At 40.3% G+C, this 13,315-nt stretch overlaps 1 protein-coding gene across 2 annotated transcripts in view; it reads left to right on the forward strand.

The window, feature by feature from the left end:
• Window positions 1–13,315, forward strand: part of TMEM38B (transmembrane protein 38B) — a 47,849-nt gene that overhangs the window by 22,575 nt on the left and 11,959 nt on the right. For both annotated transcript variants that reach the window (XR_007923490.2, XM_008256762.4), the window contains exons 3-5: window positions 2,058–2,242; window positions 3,058–3,148; window positions 6,600–6,717. Coding sequence is in view for 1 of the 2 variants with exons in the window: in XM_008256762.4 (XP_008254984.1) it covers window positions 2,058–2,242; window positions 3,058–3,148; window positions 6,600–6,717 (394 nt within the window). In the remaining variant the exon portion in view is untranslated. The remainder of the gene's footprint in view (window positions 1–2,057; window positions 2,243–3,057; window positions 3,149–6,599; window positions 6,718–13,315) is intronic.

The following is a 13,315-nucleotide window of genomic DNA, read 5'->3' on the forward strand; positions in this document are numbered from 1 at the left end:
TCTCCTCCAATCAGGAGCAGGATCAGCTCCTGCAGGTCATCACTCAAGTTGGCGAGAAGCAACTGCGTAGAAGCTGTTTCCTCCTCTCCCAGTGCCATATTGTGGGAGAGCAGATGCATAGAATAAGTCTTAATTCGAGTAACAGTCTAGTCCGAGTTGCTCCCCACAGTATTCCTTTCTTTCAAGCTTTTTAATTATCAACTTATTCGGCATACTTTGCATTTTGCTTCCATATTGACTGTTAATAAGTTATTTAATTCAGGGCTACTTTGCATCTTGTTGAGACTTAGATTAGGAGATAACAAAAAGAATGGTTTCTGTCATCTAAACACTTATAATTTGTTATGGGTATTACAGCATTTATTTTATAAAGGGAAATTTAGGGGGCCAGTGCCATGGCTCACTTGGCTAATCCTCTGCCTGTGGCGCCGGCATCCCAGTGGGCGCCGGGTTCTAGTCCCGGTTGCTCCTCTTCCACTCCAGCTCTCTGCTGTGGCCCAGGAGGGCAGTGGAGGATGGCCCAAGTGCCTGGGCCCCTGTACCCGCATGGGAGACCAGGAAGAAGCACCTGGCTCCCGGCTTTGGATCGGTGCAGTGCCGGCCGTAGCGGCCATTTGGGGAGTGAACCAATGGAAGGACGACCTTTCTCTCCGTCTCTCTCTCACTGTCTATAACTCTACCTGTCAAATAAAGAAAAAAAAGGGAAATTTATAAAGAGCTATTTTGAGACAAAGGAACCAGTTGTTTTAGTTTAACAGAGCCCCCATTAGTCTAAGCTCAGATTAAATCAAACAAAACTCCTTAAAGTCAGTGGAAATATGTGATAGTATTTGAGTCTCTCCTTGAAAAATAGGAGAGAATTGGTAAATGGAGATGAAGAAGAAAGGGTGCTTTTGGCTAAAAACCTATTATATCTTTTTATTAAGTGTGAAGCAGTATTTTGGCAAACATTTCATATTCCATGAATACTTTGGAAAATTCTGACTTTATGAATCATGAATTACAATAAAATTCACAGCTACTTTTAAAAGAGATATGATACTTCTTTCATGCTGTGTATTCCATAACATCTCTCTCTTTCTCTCTTTTTAAAGATTTATTTATTTATATGAAAGGCAGAAATACAGAGAGGCAGAGAGAGAAAGAGAGAGAGAGAATCTTCCATCTGCTGGTTCACTCCCCAGATGGCCACAATGGCCAGAGCTATGCCAATCTGAAGATAGGAGCCAGGAGCTTCTTCTGGATCTCCCACGTAGGTGCAGGGGCCCAAGGACTTGGGCCATTTTCCCTTGCTTTTCTAGGCCGTTGCAGAGAGCTGAATAGGAAGTGGAACAGCTGGGACTCAAACGGACACTCCTACGGGATGCCAGCACTGAAGACAGCAGCTTTAACCGCTGTATCACAGTATTGTCCCCAATAATATAATTTAGTTGGTTAAAACTAAACTTACTCAGCAATTGAAGAACAAACCTTGTACTCTTTCAGGTATGTGAAAATATGTTTTTCTTTAAGACAAATCTGATTCCTGGTGTATAGGTTGCAGTTGACATCCTGCATGAAGGAGTATAGGTGAAGATATTAGTGGATATTGAAATGCAGCTCTTCTTCAGTCACCAAAAGCCTTTTTCTTAATTACTTTTCCTAGAGGCCAAAGGCACTGTATAGTTAGAGTAGTCTTTGCTTCTGGAAGTGATTATTTGCTTTATTCTTGTTATGTTGGGTTCAGCACTTAACTTCAAACACAGTATAGGCATCAATTAGGTACTCAGTAAATTATTTTGTTAGTGGTTCAGCACTTTACTTTGAGAATAGCATAGGCACAAATGTAGATACTTGTTACATCTTTAGAGTATTCTGAAGTCTAAAATTTTAAGATAGTTCATATGCTCCATGTGATTAAAATTGCTTTCCTATCTAATCTGTGTTTTTCTTTAATTCAAATTCCAAGTTTATATGGATAATTCTATTTGTTGTATTTTGCCAAATTGTTATTGCAGATAGACGAGATATTTTTAAAATTTCATTTGTATATTAAAATGTTTAAATTTTAATTTCAGGTATATTATATTTTTTTGCCCATACGACCTAGTTTCTCAGGGCTACTCATTCCTACCTGTTCAACTCCTGGCTGCGGGAATGAAGGAAGTGACCAGAACTTGGAAAATAGTAGGTGGAATCACACATGCTAATAGCTATTACAAAAATGGCTGGCTAGTCATGATAGTTATTGGATGGGCCAGAGGTAAGATTAACAATATGAATTCATAAGTATTATTATTATAACACAACTATTTGAACAGTTCTCTGATTAAGTTAATGGGGGGGTCACATGCTTTAATAACAGAATCTTTTCCTAAGTTAGAAACATTGTATCTATTGGCTAGAAAAGTTAATTCAAAACTAATACCCTCTCTAATGTGTGTCATCAGTAATTATTTTGAATAATCATATGATATGATTATTCATATCATATGATATCATATGATACATAATTTTTATAGTTAGATTGATGAAGAGCTCCAGAGCAAGAAAGATTCATAGTTAATTATGGTATAGTGTCACCATAAATAAAATGAGCTTACATAAGAAACTGTGTGGTCCATGGAAATAAAAAACATTATTCTGTCTTTTCTGTGTTTTTTCCCATTCTATATTTTTGGGTATAGTATATATGCGTGATTATGGGTTTGTGTTCATGTTGTGTCACTTGCCCTTTGTTGTTTTATATGAAGAATTGAATAAATTTCTTTAACTTCATATATTATATGGTTATATTAAACTAATCATATCAGGAAAGGAAATGCTAAAGCAGAGGATTATGTTTTTCAGTTCTGAAACAAACCTCTAGCTTTATCTCTAAACTTGAAGCCCAAATTTCAACCTTAAGTATGGTATAAGAGACAGTTGCCAAGCTGGTGAATGGGAAAATTAAAATTGTCTTAACATCCTAAATATACAAGGAAACTTTTTTCTCCTGCACAAAAATTATATTTTGGGAATTCTCAAGAAAATTTGCATAAACTTTCTTGTTTCTTTTTCTTTTCTTTTTTTTTTTAGGTGCAGGTGGTACCATTGTCACAAATTTTGAGCAGTTAATAAAAGGATATTGGAAGCCAGAAAGTGAGGAAGAATGGCTGAAGATGACCTAGTAAGTTGGTGTTCCAATAGGCAGCTTAACTGTTGCACCAAATGCCCATCCCACTGCAAGATTTTGAACAGAGGAAAAATACAATTTTTTTATTATGAAAGCTTCAAGAAATTTTGTGTGGAAAATATTTCAAGGCATATACTCAAAATAAGGAAAATTTCCCCTGAATATTGCTAATATTTATAGCATCACCAATCAAAGAAAGCCTCCTTTGTTCTAGTTCTGAACTACCTCATTCAGGCTTTAAGGTGTACTTTCCAGGATTATTCTAAACTTCAGTGTACTTTGTCATTCATGCAGCTTCTCAACCTTCATATTTAATTCATGGTGTCAGAGCATAGCACTAGCACAGCTCCAGAAACGAATGGATATTCACAAGGCTCAGACACCAGGGAGCAGGATGCATTGACAATTTGGGTCCCAGAGCTAAAGGTTACAGTGGCAACTTGGCTTCCTAGAAATAAGGCTTTTTTAAAAAAAAATATTTATTTATATATTTGAAAGGCAGAGTTGCAGAGGCAGAGAGAGAGAGAGAGAGAGAGAGAGAGAGAGAAAGGAGTTTTCCATCTACTGGTCCGCTCCCCAGATGGCTGAAACAACCGGAGTTGCGCCAATATGAGGCCAGGAGCCAGGAGCTTCTTCCAGGTCTCCAATGTGGGTGCAGGGTCCCAAGCGCCTAGGCCATCTTCTACTGCTTTCCCAGGCCATAGCAGAAAGCTGAATCTGAAAAGGAGCAGCCAGGACTAGAACCGATGCCCATATAGGATGCGGGAAGTGCAGGTGAAGGATTAACCTACTGCGCCACAGTGTTGCCCACCTTTTATTTTCAAGCTTGTTTTTGTTATTCAGGGCCCCCTACAATTCCATGTGAATTTAATTGGTATTTTCATTTCTGCAAACATTGTTGGAATTTTGACAAAGCTTGTGTTAAGTCTGTAGATTGCTTTGGGTAATATTGTCATCTTAACAATATTAAGTCTTCCAATATATGAAGATGGGATGTTTTTCCATTTATTTAGGTCTTTAATTTCTTTTAACAGTGTTTTATAGTTTTCAGTGTATAAGTCTACTTCCTTGGTTAAGTTCATCCCTAGGTATTTTAATTTTTTTAGATGTTACTGTAAGTAAAATTATTTTCTTAATTTTCTTTCAGATTGTTTATTGTTGACCAATTTAAAAAATGTCTAATTTTACCAAAAACAAAGGGCCCCATGCCTCAATTTCCCTCACAGTGGTACAAGGTCCGTATCCCATTTTGTAGACCCCAGGGAGACCAGAGAGGCCACCACTTCAAGTGAAGTGGCTCTAATATGAGAAAGTGGAGGCCAGAGACACTCCTGCTCTGAGTTTATTTCCGTAAGACTGGTGTTCATTAGACCATGGGCAGGCTAACTTGTTGGGGAGGGCTTCATCTCCGCCTGGAGAACCTTGCTATCAGTTCCAGGTCACTACAGTTAGACCTGTATATAATTTATGCATTATTTGATAAATACTTATTAGGAACTCTTAAAATATTTAAAAAAAAAAAGATTTATTTGTTTGGGAGAGAGAGTTACAGACAGACAGAGGGAGAGACAGACAGAAAGGTCTTCCATCTGCTGGTTTATTCCCCAAATGGCTGCAACTGCTGGAGCTGGGCTGATCCACAGCCAGGAGCCACGAGCTTTTTCCAGGTCTCCCATGCAGGTACAGGGGCCCAAGCACTTGGGCCATCTTCCACTGCTAACCTCGGCCATAAGCTGGATCTGCAGAGGAGAGCTGGGACTTGAACTGGCACCCGTATGGGATGCCAATGCTGCAGGCGGAGGCTTAACCTACCATTGTTGCTGTGGATTCGTTTCTGAGAGGAAGAGCGTGCTGGGGGCAAGAGGCGTGGAGTCACCACACAGACCCCGGGAGTCGGGTGAAAGCAGGCCTGAGGCAAGCAGCCTGCAGACTCGTTTATTTCAGGTGCTACAGCAGCTTATATAGCCAAGGCAGCCAATCCAGTCAAGGGGTGGTCTATGCCCTAACCAATCACACCCTGTTGCCAGGCAGTTTCCGAAGCCATCCAATCACAGCCTGTTGCCAGGCAGGCTCTGCTGTCAGGTGGTTTCCGAAACCATCCAATCACAGCCGGTTGCCAGGCAGTTTCTGTTGCCATCGGCCATCTTGGCATGGTCTTCTCATTCCACCACATTTCCCCCTTTTCGTTTATTTTTGAGCAACGGGAGGCATGATTCTTGGCCATACCATTGTTGACCCTGTTTCCATGTGGTCTCCGTACGCAGCTGTGCCTATCTTAGGTTGTCCCCCAGGGGATCTTACCTGTCATCTTCCCTCATACCATGCCACAGCATCAGCCCCCTTAAAATACCTTTAAAAATATTATGAATATATAATCAAAAATCGTTAGAGATTGCTGTTCTCAAATATGAGTGTTACCCAATCATATTGTTAAGTCCAAACCTATTTCCCAAATCTAACCCTGTTTTGAATTCAGTCATTAGCTTTTAATAATTAAATAACTTAGGTTTGATAAATGGCTTATAGGGGCCTTTACATTTGTTATATACTGCAATGTGGCATCCTAAGTGTTTATCTTTTTCTACTTGTAGGCATAGAGAGCTAGACACTGGTCTTTTACTGAAATATATGAGGGTACTTCAAAAAGTTTGTGAAGAATTGGAATTAAAGGTAAGTGTATCTTGGTACAAAAACTTTTTTGAAATCCATGCATAGTTTTTTCAGAATATTCATGGACTTCAAAATTTTTTGCACCAAAATAAGCTTATCTTTTAATTTCACTTTCCATGAACTTCTTTGAAGTAATCTTGTAGTTTAAATGTATGACAAATACATAACAAGAAAGTATGCTTCTTATTTAGTAATAGCATCTTATTATAGACTTCATAATTTTGTCATTAATATATTAAGATATAGAAATATTACTTTGCTATGTTGGAGTTAGCTAACTAATTTGCTAGAGCTGTCTCATACTGTGTTATGAGAACCAATTGTGTGTATTTTTTCTCCATACTGTACAACAGGCTGAAATAGTTGGTAGTGAGTTTACACCACAGAAGCAGGCAAGTGTTACAAATCAGGGCTTTCTTTTCCTAATGACACCTCCCTGGGAACTTATTTAACACTGTTAAATTTTTCAAGATTAATTCCAAATCATGCTGTGGAACATAAGACTTTCAAATTCTTAATGAAAAGTACTGTTTGATCAATTGTGTTTTAGAAATACTCTCTTTGTCAAAATTTTAAACTGTATTTCATGCTTTGAAGAAAGGTATTTAATTTTGTATATCTTAGCTCTTCCAAAACTTTCTGAGGGTGTTTATGAAGTTCATTTTTGTATTACATATAAAAACAGCCCATTAAGAGAGTGTTTTTCAGAACACGCTTTGAGAAAGAAATGAATCATGTTTATTACTCACTGACTTAAAATATGTTTAATTTTCAGCGCTTCTAAGGTAACACTCCTGGGGTCAGTCATCTTCACATTCCAGCACACCAAGCATCTGGCAATATCAAAGCATAATCTTATGTTCCTTTATACCATTTTTCTTGTGACCACAAAGGTAAGAGTTTAAAGTACCTATAATTCAGTATTACAAATTCTGTAGCACCATTCCCTTTTTTTTTTTTTTTTTTTTAAAGATTTTATTTATTTGAGAGAGAGAGGTAGAGACAGAGAGAGAGGTCTTCTATCCGCTGGTTCACTCCCCAGTGGCACAATGGCTGGAGCTGCGCCAATCTGAAGCCAGGAGCCAGGAGCTTCTTCCGGTTCTCCCACGTGGGTCCAGGGGCCCAAGGACTTGTGTCATCTTCTGCTGCTATCCCAGGCCATAGCAGAGAGCTGGATCAGAAGTGGAACAGCCGGGACTGAAACTGGCACCCACATGGGATGCCGACGCTTCATGCCAGGGCTTTAACCTGCTGTGCCACAGCGCTGGCCCCACCACAATTCCCTTTTGATAGAATCCTGCTCATTGTGCAAATAAGAGGAATTTTTTTATTGATGTTAAGGAGTTTACTTAGTATATCTATAACTTTTTTAAAAAATTAAATTCTTTTAGTTCTAAAACGTTTTGATAAACATGCAATATTTGCACATTTTTTATGGGGTGCACTGAAATATTTCAACACTTATTTATATATCATAAACCAATCAAATCAGGCAACTAGTTTTTCCATTTATTTTTTTTCTTTCTGTTAGGAGCCTACTAGTTCTTCATTTCCAGTTCTTCATACAATAGACAATGCATTATTGTGAACTATGATCATCCCACTCTGCTGTGGAACACTGGGACTTGTTATTTCTGTCTCACTGTTTTGGTTTGTTATATGCAGCACCCTTCTAGGCCTACTCTTCCCATCCTTCATAATCTCTAGTAATCACTATTCTAAGTTCAAATCGACTATTTTTTTTTAAACTTCAACAAATAAGAAAGAAACATACGGTGTTTTGTCTCTCTATGTGTGGCTAATTTTACATACCACAGTGGTCTTGAATTCCAGACATTTTGCTGCAAATGTCAAGATTTCATCCTTTTTTATGTCTAAATAATACTCCATTTTCTTCATTTATCAGTTGATGGACATTTAGGTTGATTACATATCTTGCCTATTCTGAGTATTGCAGTAATAAACATCAGAGTGCAACTATCTCTTTCTTCTACTGATTTTCTTTCATTTGGATATATTCTCGGAAGTGGGTTATTTGATGAATCTGCTTTTGGTTTTTTTGAGGAACCTTTATACTATTTTCCATATGACTATACTAAATTGCATTCCCACCAGCAGCATATTAGGGTTTTCTTTTCTCTACATCCTTGCATTTGTTAGTTTTTATGTTTTTAATTTTTTTTGTAATAACCATTCTAACTAGAATGAGATGATACCTCATTGTAGTTTTGATTTACATTTCCCTGATGATTAGTGGTATTGAGCATTTTTTCATGTGTTTGCTGGCTATTTTTATTTCTTCTTTTGAAAAACACCTATTTAGGTCTGTTGCCCGTTTCTTAACTGGATTATTTGTTTTTTTCTTTGTTGAATGTTTTTGAGTTCCTTATATATTCTGGGTATTAATCCTTTGTTAGATGCACAATTAGCAAATATTTTCTCCCATTCTGTCAGCTGTCTCTTCACTCTGGCTTGTTTTCTTTGCTGTGCAGAAGCTTCTTTTTGTATATAACCCCACTGGTCTGTTTTTGCATTTGTTGCATGTACTTTTTGGGGTCTTAATCTAAAACACTGTTGCCTATACCAATGTCTTTTTTTAAAAGATTTATTTATTATTTGAAATGCAGAGTTACAGAGAGGCAGAGGCAGAGAGAGAGAGAGAGGTTGGTCTTTCATCTGCTGGTTCACCTCCCAAATGACTGCACCTGCCACAGCTGGACTGAACCAAAGCCAGAAGCCAGGAGGTTCTTCCGGGTTTCCCACGTGGGTGCAGAGGCCCAAGGATCTGGGCCATCTTCTACTGCTTTCCCAGGCCATAGCAGAGAGCTGGAGTGGAAGTGGAGCAGTCAGGTCTCGAATTGGCACCCATATGGGATGCCAGCACTGCAGAGAGCAGCTTTACCCGCTACACCACAGTGCCGGCCCCTATACCAATGTCTTGAAATGTTTCCCCTGTTTATTATAGTAGTTCCATATCTCACATTTAGATCTTCTGTGCATTTGAGTTGATTTTTGTATAAGGTGGGAGGTAGGGCGTGAAGTGTAATGCTCCTGCATATGGGTATCCTGTTTCCCCAGCACTATTTATTGAAGACACTTCCCTTTCTCCAGTACATGTGCCATCTTATTCCAGTCTTCCAGTTTTGAATTATGTATATTTTAATGGCTTATTTTTCATACTGTATAAATCACCCACTTGAAGTATGCAGTTGATTTTCTTTTTTTTTTTTTTTTTTTTGACAGGCAGAGTGGACAGTGAGAGAGAGACAGAGAGAAAGGTCTTCCTTTGCCGTTGGTTCACCCTCCAATGGCCTCCGCGGCCGGCGCGCTGCGGCCGGCGCACCGCGCTGATCCGATGGCAGGAGCCAGGAGCCAGGTGCTTTTCCTGGTCTCCCATGGGGTGCAGGGCCCAAGCACCTGGGCCATCCTCCACTGCACTCCCTGGCCACAGCAGAGAGCTGGCCTGGAAGAGGGGCAACCGGGACAGAATCCGGCGCCCCAACCGGGACTAGAACCCGGTGTGCCGGCGCCGCTAGGCGGAGGATTAGCCTAGTGAGCCGCGGCGCCGGCCCTTGATTTTCACTATATTCACAGAGTTGGGCAGTTACCACCACAATCATTGTTAGAACACTTTTACCACCCCAGAAAGAAATCTTTTACCTAATTTGCCCATTGTCTCTATTGTTTTATTCATTAATTCATTCATCTGATGGTGACATTTTAGTTGTTTTACTTTTTGGCTGATAGGAATAATGAGCTATGAACATTCGTGTACATGTTTTTGTGTAAATGTGCTTCATTTAGGATTAGAATTTTTAGATCTCGTGGTTATTCTGTGTTTAACCTTTGAGAGACTGACATTTCTCTAAATGTAAAGTAATGAAGCCATGTTTGAAAGTTCCAATTTCACCACTTCCTGACCAGTGCATGGTACCGTCTTTTCTTATAGCCATCCTAATGGTTATACAGGGGCACCTTATTGTAGTTTTATTTACATTTTCCTCATAAGTGATGGTGCTTAGCATCTTTTCATGTGCTTGTTGGCTATTTGCATATCTTCTCTGGAAAAATGTTCAGATTGTTGGTCTATTTTTAATTCTGTTATTTGTCTTTAATTTTGAGTTGTAAGATTCATATGTTCTGGGTACTAGGCCCTTATCAGATTTATGATTTGCAGATTTTTTTTCCCATGCTGTGAATTTTCTTTTTACTTGGTAATGTCCTCAGATAAACAAACTTTTAAAATTTTGATAAAGTCCAATATACCTATTTTTGACTTTTTTAAGTGTGCTTTTTGTGTCCTGTCGAAGAAACTATTGCCCAATCCAAGATCATGGAGATTTATCTCCGTTTTTTCTTTTTTCTTTTTTTTTTAGACTCAGTTGGAATGTACATTTCATGTTCTGGTTTTTAAGATTTATTTATTTACTTGAAAGATGAAGTTACAGAGGCAGAGAGAGAGAGGTCTTCTATCTGCTGATTCACTCTCCAATTGGCTGCAATGGCTGGATCTGGGCCAATCCGAAGCTAGGATCCTGGAGCTGGTTCCAGGTCTCCCACATGGGAGCAGGGACCCAAGGACTTGGGCCATCTTCTACTGCTTTCCCAGGCTATAGCATAGAGCTGGATTGGAAGTGGAGCCGCTGGGCCCAAAACTAATGCCTGGTTGTTATTCATTAGAAGTATATAGAAATGTAGTTGGTTGCTTTGTATTTTATCTAGAATCCTGTGGCCTTGCTAAACTTGTTTATTCGCTCCAGTAGTTGTGTATGTGTCTACGTGTAAATTCTTTAGGATTTTCTATATTAAAGATCATGTCATGCAAGTTGAGATAGTTTTACTTCCTTTCCTATCTTTCATTTCATTTTTTTACTCAGTTGCCATGGTTAGAACTTCTAATACATGGTCGGCGCCGCAGCTCACTAGGCTAATCCTCCGCCTGAGGCGCCGGCACCCCGGGTTCTAGTCCTGGTTGGGGCGCTGATTCAGTCACGGTTGCTTCTCTTCCACTCCAGCTCTCTGCTGTGGCCCGGGAAGGCAGTGGAGGATGGCCCAAGTGCTTGGGCCCTGCACCCGCATGGGAGACCAGGAGGAAGCACCTGGCTCCCGGCTTTGGATCGGTGCAGTGCGCTGGCCATAGTGGCCATTTGGGGGGTGAACCAACGGAAAAAGGAAGACCTTTCTTTCTGTCTCTCTCTCACTGTCTATAACTCTCTCTCTGTCTCTCTCTCACTGTCTATAACTCTTTCTCTGTCTAATTCTGCCTGTGGAAAAAAACAAAAGAACCTCTAATACAGTGTTGCTTAGAAATGGAGAGAGTGAACATACTTGTCTTGTTTCTGATATTAGGGAGAAAGCATTCATCCTTTTATGGTTAAGTAGGATGTTGGCTATGAGTATTATCATAGATACCCTATATCGGGTTAAGGAAGTTAGTTTCCTTCCACTCTTAGTTTGTTGCATGTTTATCATTAAGGAATATTGGGAGCCATATAATTTTTGAGTTTGTACATTAACCTTTAAAGAAAATGAATATGTTTTATGAGTTTAGAAGGAAAGAGGTGGTGTCAAACTTTTTAATCATAGGATTAGTTGTTTTAAAATTTATTTATTTGAAAGAGTTACAGAGAGAGAGGGAGACACACACACACACATAGATATCTCCATCTACTGATTTTTTTTGGTTTGTTTTAAAGATTTTTCTTTATTTATTTGAAAGAGTTACAGAGAAGGAAAGGAAGAAGAAGTAGTAGTAGAAGAAGAAGAAGAGAGAGAGAGAGAAGGAGGGAGGGAGGGAGGGAGGGAGGGAATGAATCTTCCATCTGCTGGTTCACTCCCCAAATGAATGCAACCATCAGGACTAGGCCAGACCAAAGCCAGGAGGCAGGAGCTTCTTCCAGGTCTTCCCATGAGGGTGCAGGGGCCCAGGAACTTGGGACATCTTCAGTTGCTTTCTCAGGTGCATTATCAGGAAGCTGGATCAGAAGTGGAGCAGCCAGGATTTGAATAGGTACTCAAATGGGATGCCAGTTTTGCAGGTGGGAGCTTAACCTGCCACACCACAGTGCTAGCCCCTCCATCTACTGATACCCAAATGGCCACATCAGCCAGGGCTGGGATAGGCTGAAGCCAGGAGCCAGGAAGTTGATTTGAGTCTTCTACTAGGATTCAGGGGTCCAAGTACGTGGGCCATCTTTTGCTGCTTTCCCACACACATTAACATGGAGCAGGATGGGAAGTGGAACAGCCAGGACTCAACTGGGGCCTATGGGATGCTGTAATTACAAGCGGTTGCTTAATCCACTATACTACAACCCATTGTACACACTGCAGACCCCATAGGATTGTTTTTTTGTTGTTGTTGTTTTTTTGTTTGAGGCCTACTTTGTTGGATAAAAGTGATAGTTTTTCTTACAGTGGTTTCTAGACATGCAGTTCTTTATTTTGACATCTACACTTAAACCTGGTACTGCAGTGTGATAATTAAAAGATATTTTAGGAGCCACCATTGTGGTGTAGAGGTAAAGCCGCTGCCTGTGGTGCTGGCATCCCGTATGGGTGCCAGTTTGATCCAGCTCACTGCTGTGGCCTGGGAAAGCAGAGGAAGATGGCCCAAGTCCCTGGACCCCTGCACCCACGTGGGAGACCCAGAAGAAGCTCCTGGTTATTGGCTTCAGATTGGCACAGCTTCAGCTGTTGCGGCCAACTGGAGAATGAACCAGTGGATGGAAGACATTCTCTCTCTCTTTCTCTCTCTCTCCCTCTCTTTCTCTCTCTCTCTCTCTGCCTCTCCTCTCTCTGTGTAACTCCGACTTTCGAATAAATAAATAAATCTTTTTTAAAAAAAGGCATTTTAGTAGAAAAAATGTAGAATGTTAGACTTTTCTCGTAACAGTGCACAATATTTTACTGATTAGAAATATTTCTACTACTTTGGGATGGGTGTTTGATCCAGCAGTTAAGATATGATGCCCCTTGGGATGCCTGCATATCGTGTAGTTCTGGCTGTGCTTCTGATTCCAGCTACATCCTGGGAGGCATTAGTTGATGATCCACGTATTTGGGTCTCTGCCCCACATGGAAGACCTGGATTGAGTTTCAGGTTCCTGGCTTTGGCCTGGCCCAGCCTTGGATGCTGCAGGCATTTTAAGGAGTGAACCAGAGGATGGAAGTTCTCTCTTTCTGGGTTCACTCCTCAGATGGCCGCAACGGCCAGGGCCAGGAGCTTTATCCAGTTCTCCCACATGGATGGCAGGGGCCCAAGGACTTTGGCCATCTTCCACTGCTTTTCCCAGGCCATTAACAGGGAATTAGATTGGAAGAGGATTAGCCAGGACTTGAAACAGCACCTGTATGGGATGCTGGCATTGCGTGTGGCGGCTTTATCTGCTATGCCACAATGCCGGCCCAAGAATATCCATGTATAACTCCTATGTTTGCCCAAATTCCATTTGGATTTATGCTGCTTCTAAAATAGCTCATCATTACATG

Source organism: Oryctolagus cuniculus, chromosome 1 (genome assembly GCF_964237555.1).
Source record: "Oryctolagus cuniculus chromosome 1, mOryCun1.1, whole genome shotgun sequence".
Lineage (NCBI taxonomy): Eukaryota > Metazoa > Chordata > Mammalia > Lagomorpha > Leporidae > Oryctolagus > Oryctolagus cuniculus.